The sequence below is a fragment of the Mobula birostris genome, chromosome 11 (assembly GCF_030028105.1).
Source record: "Mobula birostris isolate sMobBir1 chromosome 11, sMobBir1.hap1, whole genome shotgun sequence".
NCBI lineage: Eukaryota > Metazoa > Chordata > Chondrichthyes > Myliobatiformes > Myliobatidae > Mobula > Mobula birostris.
Window position 1 is genome coordinate 43,851,367 of NC_092380.1, and position 20,146 is coordinate 43,871,512.

Consider the following 20,146-nt stretch of genomic DNA (forward strand, 5'->3'; position numbering starts at 1 on the left):
GTTGAGTTTCAACATGAAGAAACTCAACACAGTGGCACAGAAACCCCACCGCCAGCTAGTGTTTTGGTGGTGAATTGCAGAGCGACGCAGACACACCAACGCACAAGTATAAATGCTGACAATGGCGTAGCCCACTTGGGTAGACTATAGCAAAAGCTAGTATGCACAAGTATAAATCAGCCTTTATACAACTTCAACATAAAATACCATCTCCTGTACTTAGTGCTTTGTTTTATGAAGGGCAATGTGCCAAAAGCTTTTACCGGTGCCACACTTTCAATGAATTATAAACCTGTTATTCCCAGATCCCGTTGCTCTACCACACTCTTGAGTGCCCTACCATTCAGTAAGACCTACCCTGACTGGTCCTACTGAAGTGCAACACCTTGCACATGTTTGCATTATATTCCATCTGCCATTTTCAGCCCATTTTTCCAGCCAGTCAGATTCTGCTGCAATCTCTGACAATCTTTCTTGCTGTCTACTACACCCCCAATTTTGGTGTCATCTGCAAATTTCCTGATCCGGTTAACCACATTATCATACAGATCATTGATACAGATGACAAACAACAATGGACCCAGCACTGATCTCTGCGGCACTCCACTAGCCACAGGCCTCCAGTCAGAGAGGTAACCATCTACTACCACACTCTGGCTTCTTCCACAAACCAACGTCTAATCCAATTCACTACCTTACATTGAATGCCGAGAAACTGAACCTTCTTGACCAACCTTCCATGCGGGACCTTGTCAAATGCCTTAAAGTCCATCCAGACAACATTCACTGTCTTGCCTTCATCAACCTTCCTGGTAACCTCCTCAAAAAACTCTTTGTTTGGTTAGACATGACCTACCATGCACAAGGCCATGCTGACTGTCCTAATCAGTCCATGTCTATCCAAGTACTATATAAGCAGTCTCTTAGAATACCTTTCAATAACTTTCCCACAACTGACCTATATTTTCCTGGTTTATTTTTAGAGTTTATTTTAGAGTCTTTGTTCAAAAGATGGAATAACATTGGCTACCCTCCAATCCTGGAGAATTATCCTCCCTAATTTGTCTCAAGATAGCGAACTCCTCCTCTACTGTAATCTGTATGGAGTCCATGACTTCACTGCATCTTTGCCTCACCTATAGACTCTATGTCCATCTCCTGAGTAAGTACAGATGCAACAAATCCATTTAAGATCACCACTATTTCTTTTGGCCCCACACATAGATTACAATTCTGATCTTCCAGAAGACCAATTTTGTCCCTTGCAATCTTTTCTACATATCTGTTGAATCCCTTGGGATTCTCTTTCACTTTGTCTGCTTGGGCAACCTCATGTCTTCTTTTAGCCCTCCTGATTTCTTTCTTAAGTGTTCTCTTGCATTCCTTATGTTCCATAAGTACCTCATTTGTTCTTACCTGCTAAGTACCTCCTTTTTTCCTTAACTAGATCCTCAATATCTGTTGAAAACCAAGATTCCCCAAATCTGTTATCTCTACCTTTTATTCTGATATACAAGCTTTGTACTCTCAAAATTTTACTTTTGAAGGTCTCCCACTTACTAAGTACACTTTTGCTGGAAAACACTCTGTCCCAATCCACACTTGCCAGATCCTTTCTGGTACCAACAAAATTGGCTTTTTTCCAATTTAGGATCTTAACCCGCATCCAGACTTATATTTTTGCATACGTACTTTGAAACTAATAGCATTATGATCACTAGATGCAAAGTGTTCTCTTACACAAACTTCTGTCACTTGCTTTGTCTCATTACCTAATAGCAGATCAAATATTGCACACTCTCTCATTGAGACTTCTACGTACTGATGAAGGAAACTTTCCTGAACACATTTGACAAGCTCTATCCCATCTAGTCCTTTCAGACTATGGGAGTCCCAGTCAATATGTGCAAAGTTAAAATCACCTGCTATAACAATCTTATTTTCTTTGCAACAGTCTGCAACCTTCCTACAAATTTGTTCCTCTAAATTCCTCAAACTGTTGGGTGGTTTGTAATTTAGCCCTAATTATGTGGTCATACATTTATTATTCCTCATAGAGCCTCACTAAACAAGCTCTCTAGTCCATCCTGACAGAGCACTACCATGACATTTTCTCTAGTAACACCACTTCTTCATCTTTAATCCTTGTTGCATCGAAGACAATGGAGCCCCAAAACACTGAGCTGCCAGTCCTGCCCCTCCTGCAACCAAGTCTCACTGATGGCTACAATATCATAAATCGACGTGTTGATCCATGCTCTGAACTTGCCTGCCATTCATACAAAACCCCTTGCATTGACAGTCTGGTCAAGATGACTAATCTATCTTCAGATCTTTCAACTTCTCAAGGATCTTCTCCTTAGTAATAGCAACTACACTCACTTCTGCCCCCTGAAACTCTTGAATTTCTAGCATACTGCTAGGGTCTTCTACAGTGAAGAATGAGGCAAAATTCTTATTTGGTTCGTCAGTCATTTCTTTGTAACTCCAAAACATAAAGCTAACCAGAAGGCGAACAAGGAATCTGAGACATAACTTGTCTAGCTTCATTTTGACTTTAAGTGAGGCACACACATATGACGTGGTGGCATGATGATGTATGCCATTTACATACTTTTACATACAACCCACAATGCATTATGCACACAACAAAGAATATTTAATCAAATAATATATTTAAAATATTACTCAAATATTACAGAAATATTAAATCCACAACACTTCTCCTTGTTTAGCTATAAACTCCAACTCAATATAGAATGCATCTTAACTTATATACTGTGTATATATATATACACAGTATACTGAATACACACTGGTTCTCCCTCCTCACCCATCTCACAATGGGTGTGCATTGATGTCACTCTCCCAGTGATTTCATACTGTGCACCAGATTCCCCTGCACTCAATTCTTGTTGATTGTGCCCTAGTTCACACCCATGCACAAATTTCACTCTCACACTCACTCTATAGTTTGACCATAGAACATAGAAGAGCACAACTCAGGAAAAGGCCCACGATGTCTGTGTCAGCATTTGATCCCTATCCCTCCGTTCACTTGGAGAGGAGAAGGTGGAATATGTAGAAACTTAACTATACAACATCCACAGCATTGTCAATTTTAAATTGTCCCATTCAGGCCTAAACATTTAATCGCCGTGGAGGATTTCTTACTCTTGTGAGATAATGTCTTTCCTGACCTGGGGGTGGGGTCATTCTGCTTGGCAGGTGAGACTTGTGGCTGAGAAACAATCTCAGGTTCTGGGGTCTCCACCATGGTGGTTGTAGGAGTTGACTCTGCAACTGCAGGAAGTGGTTCTGATAGATCTGGGCACCTTACTTCTCTAACAATGGACTCTGCTGTCCTCAACTGATCGATATGTTGTTCCCAGATAACATCAGACACAATCTCTACTGTATAGGAGAGTGATCTTTAATCTTTCTGGGTACCCACTTTTGATCAGCTCTGTAGTCCCTCGCCAGGACTGAAACATTGAACCTCCTCTGTAGTCCCTCGCGAGGACTGCTTGTCTGGCAGTGAAACATTGAACCTCCTTGTTTGTCTCAGCTGATGGTCCTGCACACTCCTTCTGAGATTGGGCTTGAGGAGGCCCAAGTGTGAACACAAAGGATGGCCCAGGAAGAGCAGAGCTGGTGAGCTGTTGGTTGTGGAGTCTGCTGCATTGCCATATGCAAAGAGGAAATTTGTGAGCTTCTGATCCAATGTCACTGCAGTGTATTCTGCTGACGTTGTTCATAGTGCATTTTTAGACAACTCTTTCCGCCAAGCCATTTGTAGCTTTGTGGTACAGTCTTATTCCATTCATTTTCAGGAATGACTGAAACTGGTTCACCACTATCTGTAGACTATTGTCACTGTCTAATTGTTCTGGAACACCAGTCCTCAAGAAAAGATTTCTCAACACACCAGCAGGGTGCAAAACTGTAGAGGAGACTATTAGGAATACTTCTGGCCACTTTGTAGCTGCATCCACTACTAAGAAATGGTCCAGCAAAATGCACACGAATCCTCTGCCAGGGCAATGCAGACCATTCCCAAGGATGGAGAGGTGCCACTCTTGGCGCCTTCTGGATGTGATGGCATCCTGAGCAGTGCATGGCAAGCTGCTCGATCTGCTGGTCCATCCCAGGCCACCAGACAAAGCTTTGAGCCAAGCATTTCATTTTGACCATGTCTAGATGATTGGCATGTAGCTCCTTCAACACTTTATCTCTCAGCTTAGATAGTACAACTCTCAATCCCCACATAAGGCAATTTCATCAAGAGCAAGTTCATCCCGGTGCTGGTAAAAATGGGGGAACTGTTTTTTTCTGCTGCACATTCCAGCCATTTTGGGAGGCCACGAAGACCTGACACTTGTAGCTGGGTGGTACGGTGCAGATGTAATATGTCGCACTCCATTCACTCTCAGGAATGACTGAAACTGTTTCACCACAATCTGTGGTCCATTGTCACAGTCTCAGTGTTTCGGAAAACCACTCCTTGAGAAGAGGCTTCTTTTCTGGTTTCCCTTTGGATCATCTCTGCCATGATAGGTAGAATTGCGATTAACATTAGGGAGACCACATCAAGAGGAGTGTCCTCGTTTGTAAATTTTTCAGGTATTTCTTTTTCCGAGGGTAAATGGGATGATCCATCAGCATTTCCATAATTAGCTGCCCTTTTGAATTCGATCTTGTAATTGTGTCTTCTGAGAAACAGAGCCCATCGTGCTGCTGCTGTTAGCGGCATACCCTTCTGCAGACTGAAAATGGAGACTAGTGGTCAGTAATGGGGGTAAACTCTCTCCCATTCAGGTACTGGTTGAAATGTTTCACATTTCACACCATAAACCAGACTCAAGGCCTCTCTCCAATCTGTGCGTAATTTCTCTCTGCAGCAGTAAGGGAATGTGATGCATCCATTACTCACGTGACATGACTGCACCGATACCACGAGATGAGGTGTCACAGGCAAGCTTCACTGGATGATATGGATCATAATGAGTGCAGTGTCTGACAGCACCATCCCTGTTATCTTCCTGAAAGCCACCTCACACTGTTCTACCCATTGCCATTTCCCCCGATCTGTAGAGATCAGTTCAAGGGGTGGAGCACAGTAGCCAGGTTTGGCAGGAATCTGTTTTACTAATTGACAAATCCTACAAAGGACCACAACTGTGACACATCCTTTGGCCTTGGGGCATCCATCACTGCTTGAATTTTCTCAGCATACGTGTAAGTCCTTGTGCATCAATGGTGACGCTTGGTTAAAGAATTCACACATGTTGCATCATGCTCTGTCTGAGCACTTAATCTTCTAACACCATCTTGAGATTCTGGAGAAGTTCCTTGTCATCTTTACTGACAATGATGTCACCCAGGTAACACTGAGTACCTGGACAGCCTTGCAGTACCTGGTGCATGGCTTTCTGTCAGAGTGTAGTACAGGTGCAGATGCTACTCCAATGATAGTGATGAAATGTTTTGTGGATGTTGATATTGAGAAACACTTTGGGCTCTTCTCCCACCTCCATTTGTAGGAACGCCTCAGCTGAGGTGTTTTCCTCTAGAAAGGTTTGCAAAGATATCCTCTGTCCTGGGCAGAGGGTATTGATCTGCTTTCAGTACTGCATTGATGGTGACCTTAAAATTACCACAGATCCAGACAGACCCATTCTTCTTGGCTACTGGGACCACTGGCATTTCCCATGGACTCCACTCAACCTTGAAGGAATTCCTTCAGCCTCCATGCAATCTAACTTATTGGCTGCTTTATCATGGATAGTATAAAGAAGCAGACAGGCTTTGCAAAACTTGGTTGTGGCATTTTCATTTCACACAACTTTACCCTTGATATGTTTGAGTTTTCCAATGCCATCCTTGAAAATGGCTGTGGTATCATCCTGTACCTTTCTTAATTCACCTTCAGTTGCTTCTATTACAGGGAACTGACATGCAAATGGTGGATGGATCTCCAATCAAGTTATAGTTGTCTTGGCCAATTACAATCCCACAATGCTGGCCCTCCTGTTTTTACCACATACAAGCCCAATGTGGCTTGTTGGTTGTTGTATTTCACTGTTACGAATGTCATTCCCACAGGAGTTATCTCTTCTCCAGTTTAAGTTCATAGTTGGATATCTGCAGGCTTCAGTTCAGAATCTTTGAAATGCCATTCAAGCTCATTATATGGAATGACTGAAACAGCTGAGCCAGTGTCCAATTCCATTTTAATTAAGACCATAAGACAGCAGCATAATTAGGCCATTTGGCCCATTGAGTCTGCTCCACCATTTAATCGTAGCTGTTATTTCATTCCCCCTCCACAACCCCACTCCCTGGCATCCCCATAACCTTTGATGCTGTGTCTAATCAATCTCTGCCTAAAATACACCCAATGACCATGCCTCCACAGCTGCCTGCGTTTCCAAAGTCCACAAATTCACCACCCTCTGGCTAAAGAAATGTCTCCGCATCTCGTTTTATATGGACGCCCCTCTCTCCTGAGGCTGTGCCCTCTTGTCCTAGACCCTCCCACCATGGGAAACATCCTTTCCACATCTACTCTGTCTAGGCCTTTCAACATACAAGAAATTTCAATGAGATGGCCCCTCACCCTTCTAAATTCCTGTGAGTACAGACCCAGAGCCATCAAACATCCCTTGCATGATAACTCTTTCATTCCCAGAATCATCCTTGTGAACCTCCTCTGGACCCTCTCCAATGCCAGCCTATCTTTTCTTAGATGAGGAGCCCAAAACTGTTCACAATACTCAAGGTGAGGCCTCACCAGTGTCTTATAAAGCCTCAGCATCACATCCCTGCTCTTGTATTTTAGACTTCTTGAAATGAATGTTAACATCGCAGTTGTCTTCCTCACCATCGACTCTACCTGCAAGTTAACCTTCAGGGTATTCTGCACAAGGGCTCCCAAGTCCCTCTGCATCTCAGATTCCTGGATTTTCTCCCCGTTTAGAAAACAATTCGCACATTTATTTCTACTACCAAAGTGCATGATCATGCATTTTCCAACATTGTATTTCATTTGTCACTTTCTTGCCCATTCTCCTAATCTGTCTCAGTCCTCCTGCAGCCGACCTGTTTCCTCAACACTACCTGCTCCTCCACCAATCTTTGTAACATTTGCAAACTTGGCAACAAAGCCATCTATCCCATGATCTATATCATTGATATATAGTGTAAAAAGAAGCTGTCCCAACACCGGCCCTTGCAGAACACCACTAGTCACTGGCAGCCAACTGGAAAAGGATCCTTGTATTCCTACTCCCTGGCTCCTACTAATCAGCCAATGCTCTAACCATACCAGTAACTTTCCATGGGTCCTTAACTTGGTAAGCAGCCTCATGTGTGGCACCTTGTCAAAGGCCTTCTGAAAGTCCAAATATACAACATCCACTGTATCTCCTTTATCCATCCTACTTGTAATCTCTTCTGAGAATTCCAACAGGATTGTCAGGCAAGACTTTCTCTTAAGGAAACCATGCTGACTTTGACCTATCTTACCCTATGTCACCAAGTACTCCATAACCTCATCCTTAACACTTGACTCCAACATCTTCCCGACGACTGAGGTCAAGCTAACTGGTCTATAATTTCCTTTCTGCTGCCTTCCTCCTTTCTTAAACAGTGGAATGACATTTTCAATTTTCCAGTCCTCTTGCACCATGCCAGAGTCCAGTGATTTTTGAAAGATAATTACTAATGCCTCCACAATCTCTACCGCTACCTCTATCAGAACCCTACGGTGCAGTTCATCTGGTCTGTGTGACTTATGTACCCTTAGGTCTTCCAGCTTTTTGAGCTCCTTCTCCCTTGAAATACTAACTGCACTCACTTCTCTTCCCTCACAACCTTCAACCTCTGGCACACTGCTAGTGTCTTCCATAGTGAAGACTGATGCAAAATACTCATTTAGTTCATCTGCCATCTCCTGTTCTTCGTCATTATTTCTCTGGCCTCATTTTTTATGGTCCTATATCCACTCTCATCTCTCTTTTATTTTTCACATACTTGAAAATGCTTTTACTATCCACTTTGATATTGTTTGCTAGCTTGCTTTCAAATTTTATCTTTTCCCTTCTAATGATTCTTTTAGTTGTTCTCTGTAAGTTTTTTAAAACTTCCCAATCCTCTATCTTCTCGTTAATTTTAGCTTTGTTGTATGCCCACTCTTTTGCTTTTACATTAGCTTCGACTTCCCTTCCGTCAGCCACGGTTGTACTATTTTGCCATTTGAGTATTCCTTTGTTTCTGGAATACATCTATCCTGCACCTTCCTCATCTTCGCTAGAAACTCACTTCATTGCTGCTCTGCTGACATCCCTGCCAGCATCCCCTTCCAATTTACTTTGACCAACTCCTCTCTCATACCACTGTATTTTCCTTTACTCCACTGAAATACTGCTATGTCAGACTTTACTTTCTCCCAATCAAATTTCAAGTTGAACTCAATCATATTGTGATCACAGTCTCCTAAGGGTTCCTGTACCTTCAGCTCCCTAATCACTTCCGCTTCATTACATAACACCCAATCCAGTATAGCTGATCCCCTAGTAGGCTCAACAACAAACTGCTCTAAAAACCATCTCATAGGCATTCAACAGACTCACTCTCTTCAGATCCATTACCAACCTGATTTTCCCAATCAACCTGCATGTTGAAATCTCCCATGACTATCATAACATTGCTCCTTTGACATGCCTTTTCTATTTCCCATTGCAAATTGTGCTTCACATCCTAGCTACTGTTTGGAGGCCTGTATATAACTGCCATCAGGGTCCTTTTACCCTCTTAACTTAACCCACAAGGATTCAATATCTTCTGATCCTATGTCATACTTTTCTACTGATTTGATGTCATTCTTTGCCACAGAGTCACATCACACCCTCTGCCTACCTTCCTATCCCTCTAATACAACATGTAACCTTGGACATCCAGCTCCCAAAAACAACTATCCTTCAGCCACGATTCAGTGATGGCCACAACATCATACGTGACAACCTGTAATAATGCAACAAGATCATCCACCTTATTTCTTATACTCTGTGCATTTGAGTTCTGTATTTGTTACCCTATTTGACTCTGTATCCCTAATACACTGATACTCACTCTGCTGGCTGCAATTTTGTCCTATCATCTACCTGCCCTTCCTGTCAGTCTGACTGCACGCTGTCTTTGCTTTTTTACCATCTATCCTATCCTGAGTCCCTTCACTCCGGTTCCCACCCATCAATTGAGTTTCTGTCTGCTATTGATAAAACTATTTCAACTACTCATTTAAATGTAAGTTGTGTTACAGTTAGGAGCTGTTTTTGAATGCTTTCTTGTAAGATTCCACAAATGAAATAATCTCTCAGTGCTTCATTAATCCCAGCACTAATCTGATAGTGCTCAGACAATCTCTTCAATTCTGCCATGTGCGCTGAGTGGACTCCCCTTCCTTTTGATTCCGCTTGTGAAACCTAAAGAGTTCTTCAATCAACAATCGTTTTGGTTCTAACTGTTCCTGCATCACTTTCATGATATCAACAAAGCTCATTTCGGCTAGTTGTGGTGGAGCAGTCAAACTTCCAAGCAACCTGTATGCTTTTCCGCCCAATGCACTTTGCAAAACTGGTTTCTCATTGGCTACTCAATTTGCTTAAAAGTGCTGCTCAATCTGCTTAGTATACAATATCCAGTCATATCTTGTGCAATCAAAAGTGTCTATCATTCTGACATAGCCAGCTATTTCTACTTCTTTTTAAATTTATGATTATTATAGCCTGGTACTCACTGTTTATGAGCCTGTGAATTTATTTTCTATCTTTTTTTCAACTCAACCGTCTTCTCTTTTCTGAAGAAGCATTTGCTGTGCTGTCTGTTTTTTGATCAAATGTCTCGTCCTTTTTTAAAAACTGATATGTTTTGCTGCTTTTCAACAAGTAGGTATTCATCTTAGGTTCATTTAAAACTTCCTCATTGCCACTGTTATGTTTTGTAACTCAAAAACATAAAACTAATTGAAAGGAAAACAAGGAGCCAAGAGATAATTTGTTTGGCTTCGATTTCTCACTTGAAGTAAAGAGGTCTGGTTGGTTTGGCCTGCAGCATTCTTTTGTTCTACTTTAAATTTTGAACGCAGCTGTATAACTTACAGGGGCCGCAAAGGAATTTTTTTCTGGCCTATCTCTTGCTTTGGGTAGCCGTTCCTTCTGCCTTTGCATAAGCAGTTCATTAGCTCTAGCGGTAATAGAGGCACCACGTGTTTTTCAAAGAAAAAAGTGAGCCGATAATTAGAATAGTGGCAAAGTTGTTATAGGCCTAACAATGCGGGACTAAGAATCGCTTTGCGGTATAGTTCACCGGCAGAGAGAGCGGAGTTTACTGACTTTAGCTCAAGAGGCTTCGGTGAGGAGGCGCAGGTGAGTAGCGGGTAAAGCTTTTGTAGTGGTTGAATAAAAGTGTCACCAAACTACAACAAATTAAATAACGTAAGGAAGATGCTGGATGAGATGATGAGCTGTAGCTGCATGATGTGGCAGCTGGTGGGCTGCATTGTGGTTCCTGGTGACCACATTCGCAGTCACTGTCTTCTGCTCTGATCCGAGGTCAGTTCGCAGGTTGATTGGCACCTGCAAACAGTTTGAGCTAGCGTCGGGGGCCAGGGTCAACCGCACGAAGAGCGAAGCCATGCTCTTCGGCAACTGGCCCGACCGATCCAGCGTCCCCTTCACCATCAGGTCTGACCACGTGAAGGTGTTGGGGATCTGGTTCGGAGGGGCTGAGGCGTGCAACAAGAACTGGCAGGAGCGGACTGCCAAGGTGAAACAGAAACTGGGACTGTGGGGAGGGCGCTCCCTGTCGATAACGGGCAAGAACCTGGTCATCAGGTGTGAGGTGCTCTCAGGGCTGCTGTACTTGGCGCAGGTCTGGCCCGTCCCCTGCTCCTACAGCTTGGAAATCACCCGGGCTGTCTTCAGATTCGTCTGGGGATCCAAGATGGAGCGGGTGAGACGGACCGTCATGCACAAGTCCCTGGACAACGGGGGCAAGAACGTCCCCACTGTCGCCCTCACCCTGATGGCCAGCTTCGTACGTGGCTGCATCAGGTTGTGTGTAGAGCCCAGGTATGTGGGCACCAAGTACCACTATGTGCCCAGCTTCTACTTGTCGCCCTGGCTACAAAGGATGGGTCTGGCCCCACTCCCGCGCAGCTGGTCGTTGCCGGCATACCTGTCCTACGTAGCAAAGTTCTTCCAGGAGAACGCCTTTGACCACAGGGCCATCAGGCAGTGGTCGGCACGAAGTGTCCTGCAGGCACTGCAGGAGAAGGACGTGATGGACACAGTGGGATGGTTCCCTGAGCAGACCGTCCAGTTCATCTGGCAAAATGCCTCATCGCCAGATCTCACCAACAGGCACCAAGACCTCGCCTGGCTGGCGGTGAGAGGGGCCCTCCCAGTCAGAGCCCTCCTGTACGCCCGGAATGTCGTCCCCGCACCCCACTGCCCACGGGAGGACTGCAGTGAGGAGGAGTCTGTGACCCACCTCTTTGCACACTGCCAGTTCGCAAAGAGGGTGTGGAGGAGGATGGACGGGCTAGTGTCACGTTTCATCCCCAGCAGCTGCGTAACAGAGGACTCTCTGATCTACGGGCTGTTCCCGGGGACGCACACGGAGACCAACATCCGGTGCTGCTGGCAGATCATCAACTCGGTGAAAGACGCTCTTTGGTCGGCCCGAAACTTGATGATCTGCCAGCACATGGAGATGTCCGTGGGAGAATGCTGCCGACTGGCACACTCTCGGCTGCAGGAGTACGTGCTGAGGGAGGCACTGAAACTCGGTGCAGCCACCGCAAGGGCCCGGTGGGGAAGGACCACAGTATAGGTTTCTCCACCCGTGGGAGTGGGACGGGTCAGTGGGTGGGGAGTATACCCCTCAACAATGATATGCTAAGCTGAACTACTGGAGTGCCACGTGGGTGGCTATTAATACGGATATTTTACTGAGTATAATGGAAACGTATGTAAAGGAGGAGAAATTATTGAATGGTTTATTGTATATATTTATTTTTGAATAAAGTATATTTTGAAATTTAAAAAAAAAGTGCTGGCGGCTTGAGGAACTCAGGCTGAACGTTAACGACCTGGACTCTGAGCTCCAAACACTGCGGCACCTCAGGGAGGGGGAGAGTTACCTGAATTCTCTGTTTCAGGAGGTAGGCACGCTCATTAGATTAGCTACCTCAAATTTGGTCTGTGGTCAGGGACAAGTGGGTGTGACTGCGAGTGAGGTGGGTAGTGCGATCCAGGAGACAGTGCTGGAGGAGCCTCAGCCCTTGAGCTTGTCCAGCAGGTCTGAGATTCTTGCTCCCTGTGTGGATGAGAGTGGGGGCAGTAGAAAAAAACCTAACTGTAGCACCACAGTTCAGGGAGCCATTCAAGAGGGGGGAGAGGAGAGAAATGTAGTGATAATTGGGGATGGACAAGAGTTCTCTGTTGCGAGGACAGAGCTGTGTTACTACCTGGTGCCTGGGTTCGGGACATCTTATCTCACCTGCAGAGGAACTTGCAGTGGGAGGGGAAAGATCCAGTTCTCGTGGTCCATGTGGGTACCAATGACGTAGGTAGAACGAGGAAAGAGGTACTGCTGAGGGAATTTGAGCAGCTAGAGGCTAAGTTAAAAAGCAGAACCAAAAAATTGATAATCTCTGGATTACCACCTGAGCAATGTGCAAATTGGCACAGGGTCAAGAAGATTAGAGAGTTAAATGCGTGGTTCAAGGATTGGTGTGGGAGAAGTGGGTTTGAATTCCTGGGAAACTGGCACCAGTATTGGGGAAGGAGGGAGTTATTCTATTGGGACGGGCTCCACCTGAACTGTGATGGGACCTGGACCCTGGTGAATCACATGACTAGGGCTGTTGATAGGGCTTTGAACTAAATAGCAGGGGCATGGTTCAACAGATTGGTTCAACAGATTGGAGAAGTATGAATAAAGAAAAAGAGAAAAGCATGGATAAAGAAAAAGTAAAAGCAAAAGTTAAAAAAGATAAAAGGGTGGAGTGCAGAAAAGACCAAGTGCATAAGAGACAAAGATGACTAGATTTTAAAGGCACAATGAGTGTAAGGGCACTTTATCTGAATGCCCGTAGTATTCGTAACAAGGTCGGTGAACTTGTGGCACAAATCAATACAAAGGGGAATGATTTAGTGGCCTTTACAGAGACATGGTTGCAGGTTGGAGAGGACTGGGAATTAAATATCCAAGGATATCAGGTAATATGGAAGGATAGGCAGGAAGGTAAGGGAAGTGGAGTAGTGCTCTTAATTAAAGATGAGATTAGGGTGATAGCGAGAGACAATATAAGATCAAGGAGCAGAATGTTGAATCCATCTGGGTAGAGATTAGGAATAGTAAATGGAAAAAGTAACTGGTAGGAGTTGTCAATAGGCCACTAACTTTACAGTGGCACAGGCAATAAACTGAGAAATATCTGAGGCATGTAAGAATGGAACAGTAGTTATCGAGGGGGACTTTAACTTGCACATAGACTGGATGAATCAAGTTGGTTGAGGCAAGCTAGAGGAGGACTTCATGGAATGCACCCATGATAGCTTTCCTGAACAGCATATTACTGAGCCTACAAGGGAACGTGTTATCTTGGATCGGGTCCTCTGCAATGAGACAGGTAAAATTAGTGATCTTGTAGTTCAGGATCCTCTTGGAAAGAGTGATCACAGTATGACTGAACTTCACGTACAAATGGAGGGTGCAATACTCAATCTTAAACCAGTGTCTTATGCCTAAACAATGGAGACTACAATGGGATGAGGGAGGATTTGTCTAGTGTAGACTGGAAACACAGGCTATATGGTGGGATGGTTGAGGAACTGTAGAAGACTTTCAAAGAGATTTTTCATAGTGCTCAATAAAAGTATGTTCCAGTTAAAAACAAGGACAGTTAGGGTGGGGAAGGCGGAACCAGCCATGGATAACTAAGGAAATAAAGGAAGGCATCAAACTAAAAGATTGGGAAAACTTTAAAAAACAGCAAAGTACCACTAAGTGAGCAATAAAGAAAGGGAAGATAGATTATGAAAATAAACTAGCACAAAATATAAAAATGGTTAGTAAAAGTTTTAATAATTATATAAAGCAGAAAAGCGTGGCTAAAGTGAATGTAGGTCCCTTGGAGGATGAGAAGGGAAAATTGATATTGGGTAATGAGGAAATGGCTGAGGCTTTGAATGACTATTTTGTGTTGGTTTTCACGGTGGAGGATACGTCTAAAATGCCGAAGAGAGATGATATGGATGCGATGGGAGGTGAGGACCTCGATACAATAGCTATCACTAAAGAGGTAGTGCTGAGCAAACTTGTGGGCCTAAAGATTAACAACTCCCCTGGTCCCGATGGAATGCATCCCAGGGTACTGAAAGAAATGGCGGAGGTCATTGTAGAGCCTTTGCTGATAATTCACCAAAATTTTCTGGACCCTAGGCAGGTCACAGCAGATTGAAAGAAGGTAAATGTCATGCCACAGTTCAAAAAAGGATGTAGGCAACAGGCAAGTAACTATAGGCCAGTTAGTTTAACATCTGTAGTTGGGAAAATTATTAAAGTTATTATTAAAGAAGAAATAGCGAGGCATCTGGAAAGAAATGGATCCATCAGCAGGTGCAGCATGGATTCAGCAAAGGCAGGTCCTGTTTGATAAACTCACTGGAGTTCCTTGAGGATATAATGAGCGCAGTGATAGAGGGGAACAGATGGACGTTATTTACTTGGATTTCCAGAAGGCATTCAATAAGGTGCCACATAAAAGACTTATACATAAGATAGGATGCATAGAGTTGGGAGTGATGTATTAGCATGGATAGAGAATTAGTTAACCAACAGAAAGAGGGGCGGAGAAGATGGCGCGACGCAGCACTCATGGCTGCTCCGAAATGATATCATATTTGTTAAGTAGGGGCCATGCACAACCCTGATTTGATGGAGACAGACGTGAGAAGCACAGAGGAACATCTGGAAAAACTTCTGAAATGCCTGCTTCATTGCCGCTGCTACTGTGCGATCGAGAATCTCCGAAGAGGAAGGCCCCAGATCCTCGGCTTTGCCTATTGCCTGTTGCCAGGGCCGGGGTTGAAGTGCTTGGCAGAGATGGTGCTCGGTGCTTGGTGTCGGCGGGCTGGTCGGAGGCTTGGAGTTTTCGGACGGACTCAAGAGTCGGCTGTGGTCAGGTGCTTCCAGGATGCTGCACCAGCAAGTTTGCGGTGCTGAAGGTTCATGGCAGGAAGAGAGTTTCTCTTCCTTCTACCATCTGCGTGAGATAATAGGACTTTTGAGAGACTTTGAGACTTTTTCTTAACCGTGCCCATGGTCTGTTCTTTATCAAATTATGGTATTGCTTTGCACTGTTGAAACTATACATTATAATTATGTGGTTTTGTCAGTTTTTCAGTCTTGATTTGTCTTGTGTTTCTGTGATATCACACTGGAGGAACATTGTATCATTTCTTAATGTATGCATTACTAAATGACAATAAAAGAGGACTGCGTGTCCTCATAATCTAAAGTCAGGATACATGGGTGTTTCTCTGTTTGGTAATCAGTGGTGAGTGGTTGTGCCACAGGGGTCGGTGCTGGGCCCGCAACTGTTCACGATATACATTAATGATCTGGACGAGGGGACTGAGTATAGTGTATCTAAGTTTGCTGATGACACTAAATTGAGTGGAAAAGCAAATTGTGCAGAGGGTATGCAGAGTCTGCAGAGAGATAGGTTAAGTGAGTGGGCAAGGGTCTGGCAGATGGAGAGGTAAATGTGAGGTCATCCATTTTGAAAGGAAAAATGGAAGATCAGATAAGTATTTAAATGGTGAAAGATTGCAGCCTGCTGCTGTGCAGAGGGACCTGGGAGTGCTTGTGCATGAATCGCAAATGGTTGGTTTGCAGGTTCAACAGGCTATCAAGAAGGCAAATGGGATGTTGGCCTTCACTGCTAGAGGGATTGAACTTGAGAGCAGGGAGGTTATGCTGCAACTGTACAGGATACTGGTGAGGCCACACCTGGAGCACTGTGTGCAGTTCTGGTCTCCTTACTTGAGGAAGGATATACTTTCTTTGGAGGTGGTGCAGAGGAGGTTCACCAGGTTGATTCCAGAGATGAGGGGGTTAGACTTTGAGGAGAGATTGAGTTGCCTGGGACTCAGAAGGATGACAGGAGATCTTATAGAAACATATAAAATTATGAAAGGGATAGATAAGATAGAGGCAGGAAATTTGTTCCCACTGGTAGGTGAGACGAGAATTAGGGGACATAACCTCAAGATTTGGGGGAGTAGATTTAGGATGGAGATGAGGAGGAACTGCTTCTCCCACAGAGTGGTGCATCTGTGGAATTCTCTGCCCAATGAAGCAGTGAGGGCTACCTCAGTAAATATATTTAAGACAAAATTGGATAGATTTTTGCATAGTTGGGGAATTAAAGATTATGGGGAAAAGGCAGGTAGGTGGAGATGGGTCCATGGTCAGATCAGCCATGATCTTATTGAATCGTACTACTCCTGCTCCTATTTCTTGTATTCTTAAGTTCTATGCATGTAGGACATGGCAGCGTAATGACATATGTCATTTACGTATTTTTACATATAACCAACAGTGCATTATATAATCAATAAAGAATGCTTAAGCAAACAATATATTTACAATATTACTCAAATATTACTGAAATATTAAATACACAACAGGACCGATATCCAATCTCACCTCTTTAAGATATCTGAAAAAATGTCTGGTATCCTCTTTTATATTATTGGCCAACCACCTTCATATTTCATGTTTTTTTCCCTTTTAGTTGCACTTAGTTTAGAAACATAGAAACATAGAAAATAGCTGCAGGAGTAGGCCATTCGGCCCTTCGAGCCTGCACCGCCATTCAGTATGATCATGGCTGATCATCCAACTCAGAACCCCGTACCAGCCTTCCCTCCATACCCCTTGATCCCTTTAGCCACAAGGGCCATATCTAACTCCCTCTTAAATATAGCCAATGAACTGGCCTCAACTGTTTCCTGTGGCAGAGAATTCCACAGATTCACCACTCTCTGTGTGAAGAAGTTTTTCCTAATCTCGGTCCTAAAAGGCTTCCCCTTTATCCTCAAACTGTGACCCCTCATTCTGGACTTCCCCAACATCGGGAACAATCTTCCTACATCTAGCCTGTCCAATCCCTTTAGGATTTTATATGTTTCAATCAGATCCCCCCTCAATCTTCTAAATTCCAACGAGTATAAGCCTACTTCATCCAGTCTTTCATCATATGAAAGTCCTGCCATCTCAGGAATCTATCTGGTGAACCTTCTTTGTACTCCCTCTATGGCAAGGATGTCTTTCCTCAGATTAGGGGACCAATCCCAATCCTTTAGCTTCCCACTAATTTTTGTTACATTTTCTCTCTTTTGCTTTTGCTCTGTCTTTGACTTCGTTTGTCAGACTGTTGCCTCATTCTCCCTTTGGACTATTTCTTCTTTGGGATGTATCTGTCCCGCATCTTCCAAGTTGCTCCCAGAAACTCCAGCCATTGATGTTCCGCCATCATTCCTGCTAGTGTTCCCTTCCAATCAACTTTGTCCAGCTCTTCTTTCATGCCTCTGTAATTGCCTTAACTCCACTGTCATACTGGTACATCTGATTTTAGCTTCTCCCTCTCAAACTGCAGGGTGGATCCTATCATATTATGATCACTATTTCCTCAGTCCTTTTACCTTGATCCCCTAATCAAATCTGGTTCAATACACAATTCTCAATCTAGAATTGCCTTTTCCCTAGTGGGCTCAACCAAAAGCTGCTCTAAAAGTCATCTCATATAGGCATTCTACAAATTCCCTCTCTTGGGATTCACACCAATCTAGCTGCATATTGAAATCCCCTATGACTAGAGTAACATTGCCCTTTTTATCTCTCAATGTGATTTGTACCCTACATCCTGACTGCTGTTTAGAGGCCTGTACGTAACTCCCATCACAGCCTTTTTAGACTTGCAGTTTCTTAACTTTTCCCACAAGGATTCTATATCTTCTGATCCTATGTCACCTCTTTCTAAGAAAGTACTAATGCATTTGAATACTGTTAAAAAGCAAAACCTGGACATCATCATAGTTTATGCTACTGGCTGAGTGTGGTCAGTCATATGGCTAACTAGTCCAATAATTAGTAGGTAGCATCGAGTCAGTAATTTACACCTGAGAGTCACTTGTTTTGAAAATTAGAATAAATTTAGTCAAACTAAACAGGTCGATGTTGAACCTCCTCTTATCTTTTGGGGGACATTCCCACAGCTTGGCTGGTAACCCAGAGAGATGTAATTCCCACCCGTGGCAGCTGTGAACTTAAATTCCCCAAATTGAATAATTCTGCACTTAAACATTTGTGTCTGTGTGGTGACCAGGCAACTATTAGATCAACAAATAAATAAAAACATCTGCTTCTTCCATGTCCTTGAGAAAAATGAGCAGGACGGTTTCGGCGTGACCTCAACCGTCAAAAGACTGAGATTCCCTTCCTGCAGGCACTGTGGGGGCACCTTCACCTGACGAGCTTCTGTGGTACCAGGTGGCAGCACCCCCAACACCTCGATGGCACTTAGCAATTAACGAGGGCTGGCATTACCCACACAGACACTTCAGCAAAAAGGGAAGTGGTGGAGCTTACCTGCAACGTGGAACAGACTGATGATCATGCACAGCTTCAAGATGACCGAGAGGCAAATGGTCAGTGACCCACACAGTAAAACTCCCGTCCTCATCCTCTGCACAGTCCTGGAAGTTTACAGCACACCAGAGTCTCCCTGCCCTTCTTCTGTTGCCACACACTGGCTTATCAGCACGTTCGGAAGGCGAGGTCTGCTTCAGCTAACTTCAACTGAAATTCAAGACAAGGTCCTGGCAAGCATTAGGGACTTCTTTCTCTCTGTCTGTCTCTCTGTCTCTCTGTCTCTCTCTCCCTCTCTCTCTCTCCCCCCTCTCTCTTTCTCTCTCTCTCTCTCTCTCTCTCTCTCTCTCTCTCTCTCTCTCGCTCTCTCTCTCTCTCTCTCTCTCTCTCTCTCTCTCTCTCTCTCAGCTCTGCTTCCAGTAACAAATTTCCCCATAGTTTCTGGCAGGGGTACAACCTCAGCAACAGAATACGTGAGATGTGCTGTGTGGAAGGTAGAGTGAGAGTGGAAAATGCTTACTGATATCCCAGTGGAAATTCTAAGGCACATAAATATGGTATTGAGATATGGAAAGTACGATCTGCAGACATGCTCTTCAGCTTACTGGATTTTTGCCGGCCACCAAACGTCCCACTTTATTGTTGATCCACTCTCCCTCCGCCCTCCCCACTACTGAATTGGTCAAGATGGAACAGATGTGAAGTAGAGCCTCTAGCAGCTGGATTGCAGGGCTCTCTCCGAAGTGGAGTCTCTTCAGAACCCTCAGCATGAGTATGTGGCACATTCAGTGCTAGCCCCGGCTGTTAAAGCTGGGGCTGCAGCTGCTGGGGGATGAAGAGCCAGAGACCTGTGGACCTGAGCATGGGTCTCTGCCGTGTGCAGGGTGGGATGTTAACACAGGGGTTAGGGAAGGCTGAACCATTAGTACACCTGGGACACTCTTGGCAACAGTCGAGCTGCCCGAGGGAGAAGAATTTGGAGAAAGAGATGGGAAGTAAAACAACTAAAAACAAAAGGAAGAATGTGAATGTTTTCATGTGTCGCGCAGGAAAGGCGACCATCTGGCAGTGCTGGGGTATGCAAAGACTGGCCTGCTTCCAGCATCCCTCATCTCCAGCCAGGGCTCCCGGGGACCAGGCCAGCTGAAATCGAGTTTCATTCCAGTGCTGTCTGCTCCACATTAACACAGCAGTGGCAAACAAAAGTAGAGGAAGTAGTCGGCTCCAGCCATGACTAAATACAGCACAGGAGAATGTAGTGGGACCATAAACTGACATTATTACAATACAGGGGAATGTAGTGGGACCATAAACTGACATTATTACAATACAGGGGAATGTAGTGGGACCATAAACTGACATTATTACAGTACAGGGGAATGTAGTGGGACCATATACAGACTGTATTACAATACAGGGG

The 20,146-nt window shown here is 44.3% G+C and overlaps 1 protein-coding gene across 1 annotated transcript in view; it reads right to left on the reverse strand.

Moving 5' to 3' along the window:
- Nucleotides 1–19,115, reverse strand: part of LOC140205493 (protein FAM180A-like) — a 33,785-nt gene extending 14,670 nt beyond the window's left edge. The window contains exon 1 of the mRNA XM_072273108.1: nucleotides 18,727–19,115. Coding sequence (XP_072129209.1) covers nucleotides 18,727–18,820 — 94 coding nt within the window. The 5' untranslated portion in view covers nucleotides 18,821–19,115. The remainder of the gene's footprint in view (nucleotides 1–18,726) is intronic.
- Between the last annotated feature and the right edge of the window lie 1,031 nt (nucleotides 19,116–20,146).